Source organism: Abramis brama, assembly GCF_963993115.1.
Source record: "Abramis brama genome assembly, chromosome: 3".
NCBI classification, from domain to species: Eukaryota; Metazoa; Chordata; class Actinopteri; order Cypriniformes; family Leuciscidae; genus Abramis; species Abramis brama.
In genome coordinates, this window is record NC_139965.1 from 31,319,379 (window position 1) to 31,338,869 (window position 19,491).

Sequence of the window (19,491 nt, forward strand, 5' to 3'; positions counted from 1 at the left end):
GCAATCATTTTTGAACTTGTAACACCTTAAATTATTTGTTTAACTGCTGCAAATCTAAGATAGGGTATAAACTTGAGCTAAAAACGTCTCTTTTATGCCTTTTCCTTCAACATGAGTCACCACCATGGGATTTCTTGTTAATGTGGCATTTTTGGACATTTTGTTTGAGAAAAGTTTATTAGCCCTTCGTTAGCAAAGCTAAACTTGTGCTAAAAACATTCTCTTTTCTGCCTTAGTTTCGACAAGAATTATCACTGTGGGCTTTTCTTCTCATGAAAATGTGGCGTGATGGTGTTCTAGCAGCACAATGAAGAGCTGAAGAACAAAGAGAATAACACATGTAACTGCATTTATATGCTGTGGGTGGGTAAACAACAGTATACAAAAGCTGTCATGCGTAAATAAAGGTGTATTTAGCAAATGGCTCAAGAGAGCGATATACCATAGTCACGTGTTGTACCGAGTGAACTAATTGTTCCTGAATGAATCAGCCATTTTGAACAAATCAAATAAATGATTCAGTGACTCAATCATTAAGGCTACGTTCAGACTGTCAGTCCAAATTCGATTTTTGTGAACATAAGATTGAAATCTGATCAGATTTAGCGTGAACAGCAAAATAAATCACATATAATCCAAATTTTACAAATCCGTTTCAAGCTACATTCGTATGTGGTTTGAAATCATATTCAAATAGCATTTCTGGAAATCCGTTTCAGTCTGACTGCTCTGATCGCATTTCGCGTGGTTTATGTGACTGTCTCACGCCACATAAAACGCAAACGTCTTTATAGGAAACATGCTGAAAGACGCTGCAGAAACAAGGGTGCGTTGTTGCAAAGTGCCGGTCGAGCAGAAAATGGCGATATGTTTTGTATATGTAACGGAGACATGTATTAAAACTGTCAGAGACAACAGCACGGAATAAAGCCACATATACCAGCCTCCTATGTTTCTGCTGCTGCCTCATAAGATGCAGTAGTCCAGAGCGGCAACTACACATCATCATGCTGTAAATAAGACAACATCTGTATTGCAAACCCCTCCATGTTGCAGTTGTTTTTGTTGCTGTTTTTTACGTATACCTGCCAATGCAACGTCATTGCCATAGAAACCAATGCAGATATTCCGGAAAACAAAAGAGCTGCATGGACACACAAATCAGATCTGAACAGTTGTGATTCAGTATGGACGTCAATAATTTTAGATCAGATTCCAATCGGATACACAAATAATTGGATTTGGACTGGCAGTCAGAACATAGCCAATGAATTGCTGCCACCTACTGGCAGTTTTATTTTCCCATTTAAAAATCCATTCGACCATAAAAAAAAAGGATTGTATGAATTGTATGGGTTACTGCCGTGTTCGTTTTGTGTGGTTTTTGAAGCATCAACTTTGAGAGACCCATCCAATTGCATTACTCACATGGCCTTTTTTATGTCTTTAAAAATCTCAGTTTGTGTTAAACAGAAGAAAGTAAGTCACAGATGTCTGGGATTGCATAAAGGTGAGTAAATAAAGCTACCATTTTTGGGTAGAGTAAATAACGGTCCATTGTGGTGCCGAAAACTGACTCCCCTGCTTCTCTCTACACACAGGGAAAAGAGACTTGACAGAGCACATTTAATGACATTTCTTTACACGCTTAAATGTCATTTATTTAAATGGCAAAACGTTATTTAAATTTAAACTACACAGTTATTGCATTTCTCAAATAATTGCAATTAGATCAAATAACCGCGATCAGATGATTAATCAACAATTGTTATAGGCCTGTGGTAGTGCATTAATTACTGTTTATACAGTATTACACTAAGAGAGATAATTTCCTGTCACGACTAAAGCGATTGGGCTTTTTGGTGTCAAAGCCACACAATATTATCTGTCTCTGAACACTGGACACTACGACTGAGTACATAAACTATAAATAAGTTTGAGCCCTGAGTTTGTGTATGGTGCATTTTCTGCTTTCTCTAATTAGCAAAACTGTTTGCATTAATGAAGTGAGAGCGTGTTTACATTAGAGAGACAATGTTTGTGTGGCAACGTGGGCTTTTTGTATACACAGTAACCTTGATGATAATTATGACAAACTTGCAGAAAAGCAACATTCACAGCCAAGCTGCAAATTATACAACCAAATACAGTGGAGGGAAATGATCCTTGAAGTGAATTAATTAGTGTCAGTTTCGTTAACAAAAACCAAACGCTTGTAGGAAAACTTCTTTTTAAACTGCTGAAGAACTGACAAAACCAAGAAGGTATTTGAGATGTATGACATTCATTTACATAAACATTAAACAGTGCAGTTCTCACCCAGAAAACAAAAACAGATGGGCAAAGCAGTGGAAAGACAGTTCAACATTTCAGAACAACATTTTTATACGCACACCATATATACCATTGCAATTTGTTTTATCATGGTTAACATTACGGATCATTTCTCATTTGTTGATGACCCACATGCAGATGAGTAAAGTGCTGATTATATTTGTCAAGCAATTATCTTGAAGAGTCCAGCTGAGTTAAAAAAAAACCCCTCTTACAACAGCACTTTTATTCTTTAATGCAACAAAAAAGGAAAGAAAAAGTGAGTTATGACCCACAAAGAGGGCTGAGTGAACTATGAAGGGATGGATAGGAGACTCACACAGGTCTGCAGATGACCAGATCTCCTTTGTTGGTTCCATAAGCAAGCCCAAGCCCCGGTTCTGGCAGCCAACGTGCAGAATTTATACTGACATGTCTCCGCTGGTCTGGGGCCATTGGATACACCACATCAAACACCCTCTGAAAAACATACAAGAACACACCTGTTTAAACTGTCCCACAGCCCTCTTAGTAGTTTGACTCATTCTATCAGTCACCAGAACCCCCCATTATCCTCTCCGCTGTAGACTGCAGTCTGTGTCAGATATGACAAGCACTGCTAGCATAACTGAGGAGAGGCTAAACTGTGAATAGTCAAATCTCTTTCTCCAAAGTACTCTTTCTCTTTCTTTCCAATCCATTCCCCCGTCCCTGTCTGTCAGCCTTGGCATACTACTTACACTCCACTGGCTCTAGAAAAAAAGGACAAAAATAGGACAAGTTCATGTCTGCCAGGGAAAGAGAAAGCGGTCTCATTCATCTGCAGATGAGTGATCAACAGACAAACTCTTTCTCTCTTTACTCTAGACAGAAGAAATTCAGGACAAGGATAAAAGCCACAAAGTACACTGTTCAAACAGTGTATTTAAAGGAATAGTTCACTTCAAAATGAAAATTCTGTCATCATTTACTCACCCTCAAGTTGTTTCAAACCTGTATGAATTTTTTTCTTCTGCTGAACACAAAGGAAGATATTTTGAAGAATGTCTATAACAAGACAGTTGATGTACCACATTAACTTCCATTGTAGGAAAAAAAATACGATGGAAGTCAATGGGGTACATCAACTGTCTGGTTACTGACATTCTTCAAAATATCTTCCTTTGTGTCCAGCAAAAGAAAGAAATTCATACAGGTTTGAAACAACTTGAGGGTGAGTAGAGTAAGTTAAATGATGACAGAATTTTCATTTTGAAGTGAACTATCCCTTTAAGGGAAGAAAGACCACATGGACATATAAACAACATTAAAGGCTTGATTTTCACCACAGGGGGACTTTAAATATTACACTGCTCATAAAACAATTAACTGTTAACAATTACGTTTTCAATCTAAAAAACAACCTAATATGAAATCACCTGTCAAGACTACTAGAGAACATTGACAGGTAAGTGGCATGACGAGTACTTTTCTATAGCTTGAGAATGAAATTGATTATTACATAAAAAAATATGTACAAAAAGTTGTTCACAGTTCAAAGTTGTTCAAAGCTGGAGACAGAGCCTTGGGCTAACCTTTGTTCATTTTCTTTCTCTCCGCACTCCAGTGTATAATTAATCCTGGTAATAAGCAGACACATTAACGATGCTGACGCATTAAATTCATTCATTAACTACCATATGAGAATATATCACTTCAAATAAACAAACAAACAAAAAGGCCTCCTCTAATAAACAAAGACATGAGGGGGAAACAGAACATAATCAAATTACAGAATATAAAATGATGGAAACTAATAAATAAACGTACTGTGAATGAGAAACGTCTCTATAAACAAACAAACAAAAAAGCAAAAAATGAAATGTATTAAATGTGCTGTTGCTATAGTTACAGCTGAAATGAGGCACACTGTGAGGACGTTGCTATGGCAAATGTATGTAGTGGTTAATATGCATTTTGCACCTGTCCACGTTCACATACAATACAGAGAGAAAATTTAATGAAAGCAGACTTGGAAAAAATAGCTGACAGTCAGGAGACCTGTGGAGTTCAAAGACTCCTCATTATCTCATATAAGACATAACATAACACTACTGCATTGTCCACTTCATTACATTACCTGTGGTAGTGATATACAATAACCATTAGAGATGAGAAAGAGTGCCATTAAGAGATACTGGATTCATGTATGGGTCATATTCTAAGCAGCTCTAGCAGCAATAACAAGGGTACTAACTTATTTTAATGCATCACAGTTTCTGATAAACACAAAGACATTAATGTGAGCCTAATTAAGAGGAAGCTTCATATTTATCATACAAATTAGGCTCAGCATGAAACACATAGAGAGACTAAAGTGGGGAGTGCGGGCGAAATAACAGCAAACACCCATGAAAACTAACAAGCGCTCACTGAACGGCTTTCCAAACTCTGCAGAGAGAGATTTGGTGTTGTATGTTTAGAGACTGAACAAGGATAAAAATGAAGCTCTCCTGCTCCATCGCTCTCAAATTAATCCACGTTCAGAATCCTGCCATGAGCACAGCTTACAAAAACAAAAGTCAACCATGTAGATATTTCCATTTATGCCCTTCACTCCACACAAACACACAGTTTTCCCACTTCTCTCTCCCTCTTTATTTCTAAGAGAGCGTATCTAGGTCAGGTTCCTACTCAAAGGCTTTTCTAAACCCCAGGCTCCCCCCTCTGCTGTAGAGAGCACAGAGAGCTGATCTACATAGGGCAGTGGCAGTCCACCAATAATATCCAAGCTTAACAATAATCAAATGTCATGAAATATATATATATATATTTAAATGGGAGTTCGTGTCTTTGAAGGCAAAGGATGTTTTTTTATTGTTTTTTTACTTTTGCCTTTATTATTTTATTACACTGAATCAACTGACAAAAAAGTGACAACCTACATAGGAAGGCAATTTTTTTTTTTTTTTTTTTTTACAGCCTTCCAGTCCAGAGGCGTTTCATTTTTAAGGAGATATTGCGGTTTGGATTTCAAAAAGCAAATAGTAGTTTTCTTTGCTTTTTTATTTCATTGAGTATTGAGAGCAATGGCAGTCTCTAAAGAAGACGTGAGGTCAGAAGTGACGTACCCTCATGGACGTCTCTCCTCCGTGGGGCTGCTGCAGTCTGAAGACCTGTGCCACCATGTGATCGGTGATCTGATGCAGCAGGATGCGACGAGACGCCAGACCCACCATCACGTAACGACCCATCGGAGACAAACTGACAGAGATGGCATTTGGACCTGTGACAAACACACAGTGCAGTTATTCACAGCTATACCATGACAAACAAACAATCTAATACAGAAACATTGACTTAAAACTACAGCCTAAGCCAAACCATTGCAAAATTAGCACAATTATGTAAAGTAATAAATTCAACAACAATGGGTTGCAGGGCTGTATTTGCTCTTACATTTTTTTTGATAAACCAACAATACAATAAACTAATAAAACACTGAGTGAGCTGGCTGAGCAGTATTTAAACTATAATAATTACTAAGTACACTTAAAAAAAAGTCAAATCATAGCAGTAAGCCTGATGTAAAAACTAAACTAAAATGATGAAAATCCAGGAAATGCATTTTGAAACTATTAATACTAAAACATTAATTTTGCACATTATTAATTGCTGTAAATGTTATAACCAGAGCATTCAGACTTTTAATGCATGAAATTAGAAAAGTTCACACCTAGACCTGCTCAGACTGTAATTATAGCTGATATAATTTTTCATCTTAAAACGTTAATTGAATTTTGTAGCCATTTTAACTTTAGAGATCAGTCTTGCTTGGCGTGTGCATGAGCTAGAGAGCCAAAGAGTGCTGGCGATGTGATCAGCAAATGAAAACGAGTGGTTTAGTATTGAGGCTTCCTGGTTGATTGCTTTCATTAAATCACTGTTACTGGATAGGATGAATGATAGTTATTTGAGACCTGCACAGCCGATGGCGATGATCAGCCCGCAGAGAGAGGGAGAACAGCATTTCAAATCAGTTTAATCTAAAACAAGCAGGACTCATACTTCCTCATCATTGGTTTCCATTAGCAGCCTGGTCCCATTCCTGCCTTCATTTGGCAATTAAATGGGGACTATCTAATTAAAGCTGCCTCTAAAAGAGCTCCATCCCTGCTGTCTGTTCAGCCAATTAGAGGGAAAGTGAGAGCACAATACGAAAAGCTGTGTCCCTTTGCATTTGATTTAATTAAGCACAAGTTTAAAATAATTTTAGCTCTGATGGCTCAATCAGTGTATTAAACCCTAATAACCACAAGGAGGCGAGTCATGTTTTCGCAAACCAACAGCCCTTGTGAGGTCAAGCAGTTTATGTCTCAGGTTTACTCACCAAATCTCTTGGAGTAGAGCATCTCTCCCAGGTTGTGCGGGGCGAGGGAGTACACAGCCAAAATGCCCTCATCAGGGAAACCCCTCTGACTGCTGGGAATGAATACAGCCAGCAGCTGCCCGTCTGCTGAGATATCACAGCTCGCATCATTGTAGATCTTACAGTTGGGCACCAACACGTTAACAGAAGCTGAAAAGAAATCAGACACAAGAGTTAAAATTAGGTGTGCATCGATATGGAAAATGTGTCTGGTAACGATAACGTATATTTGTCCAATATTAGATATTATTCTAAAAGACTGAATACTAAAAGTCTAAATCTCTACATGCTTCAGATGACAGAGGAAGTGGAAAACTGCTTTAATTTTAAAATAGATACAACTATAGAAAACAATCAATTTAATTTTTTTATAAAATATTATTATATATAAAAAAAATATTTTTTTTTAATTTTATAAAAGTTAAATGGAAAATATAATTGTATAAATATAAATATAAATGGAGAAACTAAAAGCAGAATAACATGTAAACATGTCTTCTATTTTAGGGGGACACCCCGCATTTCATAGTTGCAAAATTGGCTTCATCCCGCATCCTGCAAGTCATTAGCAGTGTCCAGCATTTCAATTTAATCTATATTATCTTAGTTTAAAAAAAAAAAAAAAATTATAATACCACAATAAAAAGGTCAATAATAATACGATTATTGGGGTTTAAAAATCTATTTGCGGAGGCATGATGTTCGAGCAAAGGAACCGAGCCAGTTTGGACCTCAGCAAAAGTAAAATGATGGTTAGCAACAGTTACAACTGCCAGGATTTCTACAGACACATACTGGATGAGAATGCTCTGCTTGAAGCTGCCAAATCCACAAAAACAGCCTACAAGTTCAAGATGAATCTGGTAAAAATGCACATAATCTTTGTATAGTCTAATACAGAAGTATAGCCTAGTCACTGCTTAAGAAAATTTATATTCAATAAATTCAATATATTTGGTAGACTGAATAGGTCCCGTGTTATATCACTCGAACCTGCACAAATTGAGTGCCAGTCATACAAAGCCAGTCACAAAGAATATATTAAAAAGCTTATTGCCAATTTAAAGCATATTATCATCCAACAAATATTCTAAAAAATATAATTTTCATCTAACATAAATCAATATTTACATAATCTATTATCGCTCTCCTACGTGTCCCCCATTGTCCCACAAAATCACGTCTGCTGACCTGCAAAAGAGCAACAACAAGATGGTCACCCTATTCTATTTGTGTTTAAGAATAGGTAGGCCAACTAGAAATAATGTGCAATCCCATTATCATTTGAATATAACTTATTAGCTATAATACATCACACTTATTACCCGATACCAATATAATCACAAAAGTATCATGCATCCAAATCATCTAGTCTAAATCGTCCAAATCATCTCATACATTACTTAATTTAGCCTGGAGTGGTCAATGAATACAAAAAAATACAAAAAAAACATAGAATGGATGAACGAGATTCCCGCTGTCCCTACCTGCTATCTAGCGAAACCACAGCCAAGAGAACGGGCTTGGCAGAATCAGTGGGGAAAGTAGACCCTGTTGAGCTTGATTCTAGTCTGGCACTGTGAAGAGTCAGAATAGCAGAGGTAGAATCTGGAACTAGCTCTCTTGTCTCTGTACTCTTGTATTTGGTGTTATTTCATAAACACCATGATGAATAGAAAAATCTGAACGGCTTTTTGAAAACATGTAAATACTGACTTTTCTTCTCTGTGAAAAGCGGGTGCCAGAAAAGTTACGTAACGCATTGACTCAGAATAATCAGGTTGTATTTGCTTTTTTAAAAGTGCCATCTATTGTCAGCCTGAGACAGAACAGTGTCAGTGTTATTAAAGTCATTGAAACTTTAAATTTGTCATATTTTGAAAAGCTAACTTTTCTTATCTGCTGTATTTAAACTGAACATTAAGCTCCACTTTTGAGAGAAAGGATGTTGAACAAGCATGCTCATAAAATTATGCCAAAAATTGATTGTAGTGTCAGCCTCTGCATCTGCCAGACTTCTATTTCACATCCAAATCTCTATTTGCACACAAGCAGTACTCTGTGTAAAAATCTTTTTGCTAAATTAGCAGAAACTGCAGAATTGCCATAAGTTGAGCCGTAATAAAAGTGATATAGCGACGTGCAGACAGCTGCATCTGTTCAGCCCACACTAATGAATAAGAAAGGAAGAGTGGCAGGAGAGAGAGAGACATCTGTATGTACCCCTCTTATTCCCCTCTTATTAAACACAGGGATATTACAAAACAAATGTGAGTGAACCGAGACAGTTGATTCAAAACAATTGCTCAGATGAAGCAGCGTATTCAAAGCATTACTGGAACAATAACGCGCTGCTCTGGTCTCATGCATCAACGCGTGTCATTGCGCAGAGGTCTCTGAATAAAGCATCAGGTGCTTGTGTGTGGGAGATTAATTAGGGCTATTTGTGTTTTAGAATGTGAGCGTGTGATTGAAGTGTTTGTCATTTCCCTGGAGAGTGAGTATGCGTGCGGACGACGCTGGAAAACATGTAAGGGCACAAGATAAACAAGAGCAGGTGAGTTTTGGCAGGTGACAGAGTCATTATGCCCATTTAGAAAGATGGATTTGTTTTAATCACCCACTGTCTGTATCTGTGTGCATGTGTTCACTGAGTAAGGTCAAGAGAGTCTGATAGGACAGGAGGGAAGATTTAAACATGAGTGTGTTAATTAAACAGGGCAGTAATTTGGTGCAGTTATGAGGCTGCTGTCAGGCAGGAACTGCATTTCACTCCCTGACACACACACACACACACACACACACACACACACACACACACACACACACACACACAGTTCATCCACCCATCCATCATCACTTAAGCCCACTCATTCACTGCAGGCCAACAGGAGCAGGGAGACAGGAAGAGGGAAATCGGTTCATGCTAAAATACACACATACAAAATAATAATAAATAAATAATAAATCGTTACATACAGCAGAACAAATAGTGTAGGAAACTGGCTCAGGGAGACACTTGCCAAAAAATTACAATCTTGCCCTTAAAGACTTCAATTCAAATCGAGAGCTAAATAGTTTTTTTCCAATCATGTTTAAAGCACATGAAAGGAATCAAGTATAATCTCATCTGTCTCTTGCTATGATGAAGGCAAAATGAAATTAAAACTCTTGTCTTATACCAGGAGAGGGTCAGAAGGCCAGGTTGTGTAATGGTGAGAGTCGGTCCACACTGCTAAAGATGGATAAGTGGCTCAAGGCTTCAGCAGACAGAGCTCCCTACTGGACCTGAGTAATGTATTTGCTGGGGTAAAGTGACGGCTATTCCGGTGACACTACGAGGGAAGCACAGACCATTCCCGTATGAGATAAAGTGCGTTTAATCATCTATTTTTGTGGACACAAGAGTGCACGAATGTTCTTTAGGATTTAGATTGGGTTTGCGGCTGACACTGAATGATAAACGAAGCGCTCAGGACTCCAGCTGCTATGGACAGAGAGCATCTGGACAACTGAAATAAATCATGCTTTTACAGGCATATTTATACTGGATCCATTCCATCGACCTAGCCAATATACCCAGACTGGTTCAGTCCCGAATTACTCACTCCCATTACATTCTCTGTCATCTGCAAAACCACTCTGTCTGAAACTACAGTACAATGTCATCAAGCAGTTAACAGACAAAAGATGGTAGTGACAGGGATTTCCTGGTCATAAATTCTGCAGAGGAGCTTCGGAAATATGTCTGAGAATAGTGATGTGTCTCCTGTCAGAGAGACTAAATGAGCAAAAAAAAGAGACAGGGATAAGGAATAGATTCAAAGAAGCAGTGGATTAACACATCCCTAGAAAAAGAAAACCATCCAGAATATTCTAGTTTCAAGGTCAACAAATAGTGAGTACATAAACATTCATAAAAACACAAACATCCCTCTTCCATCTTCTCATAAACGACACAAACCCACAAACACCTAATGTCAGTTCAAGTGTCAATTACGATCACTGCACCTGAACACTAGAAAAAGGATAAATACAGAAGAATGACAAAGAAATAATAAAGTTGACAGATTTTATGTTTGAGGTTGATCCCAAGTGGTGGCACTCACAAATGGAGTATTTTTCTAAGCAACAGCGAATAGCAGAGGTAGAATCTGGAACAAGCTCTCTTGTCTCTGTACTCTTGTACTTGGTGTTATTTCATAAACACCATAATGAATAGAAAAAAAATCTGAACGGCTTTTTGAAAACATGTAAATACTGACTTTTCTTCTCTGTGAAAAGCAGGTGCCAGAAAAGTTACTTAACGCATTGACTCAGAATAACCAGGTTTTTTAAAAGTGCCATCTATTGTCAGAAAGTGAATCTGCATTTTCATTTCTCCGGTCTGGTCAAATTTTCATGCTGATCATTTGCGTTGGTGTGAACAGGACTTAAGACAAAAAATGAACATTAGGCAGGCTTGTACTACACAGCAATAACATCCATTCAGTGGTTCATCTCAAATGACCAGCCTGCAGTCCCCATTTCCTTCTGTATTGTGGAGAGCAATGTCGTTTTTTCCTCTAGGGCACCACTAGATTTCCGAAATTGGCTACCACAGATGAGACCGTATGTTGTGCTCTTTTTTTCCATTAAATGTAGACATGCTATTGCGGCAATAATTTAATGAAGCAGCTACTGCAAGCATTTCACACTACAGGCCCCGTATAATATAGATGCAACCCACTTCATTTCCTTTGCAGCAGTGGGCATACTAAACAGTTTGAGGTATTTTACATAAAATCCTCTTCATCATTTATCAGAATAATGAATATTCATAGACTCATGTTGCATTTTTACATCAATGGGTCTGGCATATGTGTGTGTACAGTATATAATATTATCTCAAAACTGGAGCTCCTTCAGCTTCTGAGAATTTACAGAAACATAAAACACACCTTAACTCTACAATCAGTCCTGCAGTGACAGTCTGAATTTCATTTGCGGCACCAGCCCCACTTTTTTATAGAAATAAAAACCATTTAGTTCAGTTGAACAATGGATGCTAAAATTATAAACTGAAAGCGTCTGCTCTGCATACAGCACAAGCTGTAGAAAGTCAGATTTCACTTATCACAAATAAGGAAAATAAGGAGATATGACTGACAAGACCTCATCATGACCCCTAGAAGGTCTATATGAAGAGTTCAGATGCAAAAGCCTCTAAGTGCCATCTGAAATTTTCTTCTAGAATGATCATTTTTTATCAAACTTGTATATTTAAGTTCAGTAATTTCACTTAAATGACAATTCATAGGTAATTTTCATTGCCATTTAAGTGAAATTACTGAACTTAAATATACAAGCTTGATAAAAATTATCATTCTAGAAGAAAATTTCAGATGGCACTTAGAGGCTTTTTCATCTGAACTCTTCATATATATATATATATATATGAACAGAATGACGACTTGCTATACCTGCTTTGCTGTAATGAGAAAGGACTTTGTGTTATAGGACTTTGTGTAAAAATAACTAGAGCAAAGCATTTAATTTGATTTGAGTCATAGCTCTCCTAATTAAAATAAAACTAGTGTGTGCTGCTATCACAGCAAAATTCCACATAGCCCTTAGCAATCCAGTGATTTCAGTGAAGGCAAATCAGAAACATCTTTGATTTCAGGAGCTGCAACAACATAGGGCTGGAAAACATGTCTTTGATCCTCTGTTTTAGTCTTTATATAGAACAAAAAGTACACAGGGCTGAAGATTTCATCTGAACTGTAACAAACTAGAGGACAGGAGAATAGCTGCTGGGGGAAAAGAGTAAGGAGGCATTGTAATGTCAATGTTTGCTTTCTGCTGAAACCACCAACAAATTCGGAGACTTTTTTGTTCTTAATTACGCATTAATGAGCTGAGTGGTGTTAAAATGATGAATCAGTTGTGACGGCTTATATTTAGTCAGACTAACAATTACACTGATTTATGATCCCCAGCAGATTCCTGACATTATTGACTTTGGAAGGATGAAGTACAGAAAATGGTTTCTCAGTATGAGCTCCCAGAGCTCTCAGAAGCTTTATGAGCTGGATTTGTTCAGTGTCTCCGCTGGTAACTAAAAATCGGTGACAATCTAACTAGTTAAAGAAGCCATCGGATGCCCATTTTCCACAAGTTGGTGGAAAAACAACACGCTTTTTACCTCCTCAAAAACAGCTCTGTTCACAGCGACCCGTTTCGGTGCATGTCTCTTTAAATGATAATGAGCAACTGCTCACCATCCATCTGTGGGGGGTGTCGACACAAGACACGTAAAGTGCTGCCTTGTATACAACAGTATACAAATGGCTGAGGGTGGAAATATGCTAATACTGGACAGTCTGTCAGTGGTCGTGGGCGGAGCATGAGCAATATGAAATCATATTGCTCTGAAAATCCAAACGGCTTGATTATCGAGAGTGTTTAGGCTTTTTGAGGATAAAAAAAAAGGAGTGAATGGATTGTTTTCATTTTATGGTGGTTGTGTCCACAAACTGCAAAGACACATTTATATGCAAACACCTCATAAAAGTGAATTTTGCATCCGATGACCCCTTTAATATTTATAAACACACAGCTTTAGTCTTAGACCTGACCTCATGAAACTAAAGCATGTGTCTTGCTGTTCTGGATTAATCACAATAATGGACTGTTGTGGTTTTATCTAAATATCATTATATTTGCCATTGTTTTCAACACCACCACCACAACTGCATCTTCACCGTTGAACTAAACTATACCAGTCATACAGTAAACAATACCAACTCTCACCAGAGCTGGTTTAAACCTCAAAAGGCAGACTGCACCAAGATGAAGAAAGAAAGGTCAGCTGTGAGAGATCTCTCTTTGGGCATCCCCTAAACTGGAACGAAAAAACATCCACACACTTTGGTACAGATGTTAGATAATAGAGCCAGGGACCTTTGCTACCCCTAGAGTTTGTATTATATTATACTGGCAATAAGTGGAGTTTACTTGTTTTGTGTACTTCTTATCAAACCTGCATAAAAAAGTACTTTTTGTGCTTCGTATCATTGCCAGAGCTTCTGTGCAGCCAGTCACACTCTTCTCATAATAAAATAATGGCTAACTTTGATGTAGAGCACTTCCACGGGCTAAACCTCAGATGCTCTGTTAATTTCATCTTCTTGAAGCCATACATTACCATGAAGTAGATGCATCAGAGAGCATGGAAACATTTCAGCTCATTAATAGTTCTGCTCTTTGGCTGAGCTGGCCAGAAAGATTTTTGAGGAAAGGGTAGTTAATAAGGAGAATTCAAGCTCAAGTTAGATAATGAGCTTGCTCAGCTGAAGGCCCACCATGCTAAGATGTTTTTGCCAGAGATCAGACTGTATTACCCCAATAGATTTCTTCACCCTTGTCATCTCAAATGAGTCTAAGGATGGCTTAGTAAAATTGGGCAGAACTTTGTTTTATCCCAGAGTCTCTAGGCTTCTCTCGGGGAAACTGCTGTCTTCTCAGCGGAGAGTAGAGAGATGGCTGTGGATGGCTGGTAGGTACCCAGGGCTACTGCGTAGATTGACTGCTCAGAGATATCAGTCAATGAGCAGGCCAGTGATTCACCTGTCATGCCTCCTGCTGCTGAGCAATGTCATTATCGCCCCTTGGAGGTGCCTGTCCCAACGCCGTCAGTTGATAGGGTGCAGAACTTTAATTGTGTGGTGGTTGAGGAAAGCAAGCAGGCAGGACTCGGTTGGACACATTTGTGACACACACCTCTTACTGGTCATTCTCTGACAGGATGAGCCAAGTAAAAGATACATTGGAATACATGGAATGGATCAGTGCATGTTAATTTAGCCTTTTAAAATCTGTTTGTTGGTTCTAAAAGTCCTCTATTCTCGAATTCTTACAATATGAATGGCAAAGTTAAGAAGTCCAATGCATCAATTTGAATCAGAAGGCATTTTCTCCCCAACAATTCGTTTGGATCACACTATGTTGTGCTTGTATGAACTTGGTGAAACTAAGTGTTGTTCAGAGTCCCTGCAGTCACTTGAGGTCTTTATATTTATTACTGTGGCAGTTGTTTGCATGGTTTTAGTTGTATTATGGTTGGGGCAGTCAAGTATGAATGAAACATGAACATGTGAGAGTTCAGCATTCCATAATGCTTGCATCATTCTCATTTGGGAATGAGAAAAAGACATTTGAAGAAAATATATGGTAATCCATAAGTTTTCATCAGAATGGGCACACTATAAGCCCAAAGGGATGCAAATAAAATAAAACACAGAAACTCATCAGCAGTTGAAGGGTTAGTTCACCCAAAAATTAAAATTCGGTCATTAATTACTCACCCTCATTTCGTTCCAAACTCGGAAGACTTTCGTTCGTCTTCGGAACACAAATGAAGATATTTTTGATGAAATCAGAGAGATTTCTGTCCCTCCACTGACAGTCCACGCAGCTACCACTTTGATGCTTCAAAAAGTTCATAAAGAGATGGTAAAACTAATCCATATGAATCGAGCGGTTTAGTCCAAATTTTCACTTTATATGATGAAGAGATTTAATTTAGACTTTTATTTACATATAAGCATTCAACTCCCACTTCAGTTGTGGTAAACAGAAGCTCAAGCATGTTCGCTTGACACCCGAGAACCAATGAGGTTCATTCTCGTGTGTTACGCAGGACATTTGAGCTTCTGCAAATACCAATGAGGTTTGTTCTCGCGAGTCAGGTTCGGTTGAGCTTCAGTTTATGTTAGCTGAATTTAGAACACAAAACTGACAGGAACAGCTCCGGTGGACTACAGTGACTAGTTTAGATCAAAGACCTGCAACTAAATTACTGTCATCACAAGGACACAAGAGAAAAAGCCTCTCAGATTCAGATCAACTTCTATTACTGCCAACATTTGAGCTACAGAGCATCAATAATCTACAGAGCAAATAATAATTACTTCTCATATGGCCTAAAAATCTGAAACATGTCCAATTTACACTAATGATTATAGCCTGAAGTCTGACAAACTATTTTTGACAAGCTATTTTAACACGTGCACTGCATTTCTAACAGATTTTTGGATCGAAAACAAGTTCTTAATTACTGTATCAAACTGATTTTGTGATATTTAAGCCAGAGCACATAAAGCAAGTACAAGTATTTTCTAAGAAGATTAAGTGCTTTTTCTAACAATTAAACCGGATTGCATTAAAATAATTATAGAGGAAAGAATCATATAGGCCACCGAAAGAAAAAGAAAAAAAGCTCACAAAAGCCCAGTCGTACTTAATTAAAAACAATAGCAAGAGCATGTCTAATGGAAATGTTTCGATCTTAAGTGTTTTCTAGAACAATGAGCTTCCACATATTGAGCATGAGCTGTTTAACTGCACAATACATGAACTTCTAATGGGCTCCAGAATCAATAGCACAGTTTATTTGACATCTAATGCCTATAAAGGATTTCTTGTATTTGTAATTAGACAGGACTGATGAACCAGAGGGAAAGTGTACTGTGGGAGGACAGAAGAATGCACTCAGGCCTCTGTAGAGCGGCAACAGCAGCCTGCTGGGAAGTGAAGGGGGCTTCTGACCAGGGGGTCAGTTTTCTGCTCAGCTGACATGGTCCAGCTCTACCTCCCGCCATTTACATTAGTGGTGCTGTGGCATATCTGATCCTATGTGCTCAGATATCTAACAACTGCTGGCTTTTTTCCCCTTTAGATTACAAAAGATATAATACTTCTTTGCCAATACTAATCTGTGATCAATGTCGGTTAACATTCCAATCAAAGTCACTCTGCAAGCTGTGTGGATCTAACAAAAAATGTCTTTCTTCTAAGTACAGTCTGTTTAAAATGTAAATTCACTGTATAAATTTTTTATAAAAATATTCTAAAAAATGTGTCATGTTGAAAGCACAAGAAGAATTTATACTGCAATGTAGTATTGTGCTGTGGTTTTCATGGCCATAAAGGCCTTTTCACAGCAAGAATAAAAACTATAACAGTAACTATAATGTCTATACATGGTCCACACCAATGGACGATAACGATCTGTTTATTACAAGCGTGCGCTTCACTTACGCTCTGTGAACATACATAATTGAAGAACACACATTAAAGTAGGAAAAAAATTGCTCTGAAAGTGATTCCAACAATATAATTCCACTGTGTCGTTATTGTTATAGTGGTCTGGAAAGAGACCAAGTAGTGTAAGGGGATTTCATTTGTGAGTGTTTGAATACCAAAATATAATTATATATTACAAAATATTTATTGTCCGTCTGATTGAACTGGATGCGGTTGACACTGGGATGCACGTCTGCATGCATAATATGCATTGTGCTGTTCGGTCTCATTTCTATGTTTTATTTTATAACACAGTACTATAGACTATGACAACAATGCTGCTAAAATCACATCAGTTTTTATTGCCTTGTCTTTGGGAGATCTGAGTATTTAAAAAATGACTGGGTCTTTAACAGAACTTACAAATAAAACTCTCCATCCTCATCCATCAACAGATCCTCAGAAGGTCTGGCACCTCTGGGTTAAGAGATAAGTGAAGGTCAAACTGAATCTTATAAGGGATTGACTTTGTTTGTTTTTTTAACCTTCATTCTGCAACAAACACAGCATTCATTACACTTATTTTCTTGTGTATATCTGGCTATGTGTACATGCCCTGAGGGATGCTAACCTTTGTTTTCTGAGATCTTGAAGATTCTGACAGGCTGAACAGATGTTAGTGCCTAAGTGCTGCCAGGTGTGAGATCAAGCCCAGATAACAAGAATCACTCTACAATCTTGTAATTAGCCCTGGGTAATCACCAAGAGCTTCCAGTAACGCTTATCGTGACAGAAAGAAAGAGAGAGGCAGAGGGAAGAAAATAACTCTAATATGTGACCAATTTCCTCTCCTGTCCATGGCATCTGCCCTCCATCAGCTGCACTCTTGTGCTCATTGGAGTGCTCACTATTACCTTTCTCTACAGCTACTCTATCACGGTGCAGCCTTTCCCCTCACTACGATTTCTTCAACACTGTGGGGTATTGAGGCATTTTGTGTTTCTGTTCAGGTGGATGGGCACATGCCAAAAATTAAATCTCAGAAAGAACACGTGCCTTTCTAGAAAATCCCACAGAAAACACCACTGTAAACAGGGGTGCACACTTCACAATTCAATCAGAATATATTTCAGGGAATCACATTTTTTATTGATTATTCTGCTGTTTAAATGCAGAACTGTAGATACTTGCTCAAAGTTTTTTTGTGTGGAATAAAGAAAATTAAAAAAAGAAACTTTCGAAATCATTAAAGAAAGAACAACGATGTACCAATGTATTGATTCCCCCACAATCTCTGATAATCCATCTGTTTATCATTAATGGCTATGATACATCCCTTCAAACACTCACCATTACTGATCTCAGGCAAGTTGAATTTGGTGAAGTCCCACCACTGCAGACGATAGGTTGTGTTAGCGATGTTGCTGGCTACTGCAGATTGACCATCCCCAATTACAGCACCTTGAAAAACACAAGCAAAAAAAAAACATTTAGTTATATATTACTGATACAGCAATTTAAAAATGTCTCAATCAGTCAATATTTCCATGTAAATAGGTTGATTGTTCACATTCTTTACACTACCGTTCAATTGTTTGGTTTCTAAATATATCATGGTTTCTAAAATAGAACATTTTAAATTGTAATAATATTCCACACTATTACTGTTGTACTAATAAAATGCAGCCTTGTTGAGCATAAGAGACTTCTTTCAAAAATATTAATAAATCTTACCGACCCCAAACTTTTGAACTGTAGTGTATATCTGACCACAACAGCAACAGCAGATTACAAGAACAAGGAAAATTTAACAGCTTTCAACTAAAGACACACTGTGTAGTTGTGTACACACACTGTGTGTAGTTGTGGTTTACATGGCTTCTCAGAATGCAACCCCAAGGCTTGAACACTCAAGCAGAACAGGAAAATTAATAACATGGTCCCTACTAAAACTGATCAAACCCACAGTGCATATTCTTGTTAGGTTAGAGGATAGCAGATTAAAAATAATAGACAAAAACCAGGCGAAAGTTTTGCATTTATCCGCTATTTAATAAATCTTCTGCATGATTCTGCATCTGATCTAGACAATAACAGTTAAGCTTTGTTTGCCTCAGGAATCTCATCTATCTGCAATAACTTCTTCCGCTAAGAGTCCATCAATGGTTATATAAACCATATTACACTCTGGGCACTTAGCAAATAAGACAACACACTCGCCACTGAATTTAATACAGGTCTCTGCCTGCAACAAAACTCTTCTTTGAGGTAAACAAGGAAATGTCAGGCTGTCCTCTCCAGTGCTCAGCCTTGTCACCATAATTACAGAAGGGAAGAGGGAAGGCTTTGGCCAAACAGTACACTTAGAGGTCCATTTGCCAGTAGAGGGTCGATCCTGGGCCTGGCTAACATATTAGATTTGCCTGTTATGACCTGAACTCAAGGAGACGTAATGCAGACATAAATATCTATTACGCAGCTTCCCCCTGCACTCTGCTGTCTGCCCATTACAGCCCACAGACACCCAGGTGCAGTAAGCTGGCATTCAGACGGGGCTTTCAGAAGCTGCTCTAACAGCCATGGACTAATGAGCTGGAGAGCTTCCCTCACTATAAAAGACCCTTTGGGAAACAGAATGATATGGACTTTACACTAAACCTAACCTGAAATACAACACAGCACATCTAAGAGTGCTACGTAGG

The 19,491-nt window shown here is 38.0% G+C and overlaps 1 protein-coding gene across 2 annotated transcripts in view; it reads right to left on the minus strand.

The window, feature by feature from the left end:
• ambra1a (autophagy/beclin-1 regulator 1a) overlaps window positions 1-19,491 on the minus strand; it is a 93,958-nt gene that overhangs the window by 36,087 nt on the left and 38,380 nt on the right. For both annotated transcript variants that reach the window (XM_084108158.1, XM_084108157.1), the window contains 4 exons: window positions 18,140-18,250; window positions 6,683-6,871; window positions 5,424-5,578; window positions 2,654-2,793 (listed from right to left, as the gene is read on the minus strand). In XM_084108158.1, coding sequence (XP_083964284.1) covers window positions 2,654-2,793; window positions 5,424-5,578; window positions 6,683-6,871; window positions 18,140-18,250 — 595 coding nt within the window. The remainder of the gene's footprint in view (window positions 1-2,653; window positions 2,794-5,423; window positions 5,579-6,682; window positions 6,872-18,139; window positions 18,251-19,491) is intronic.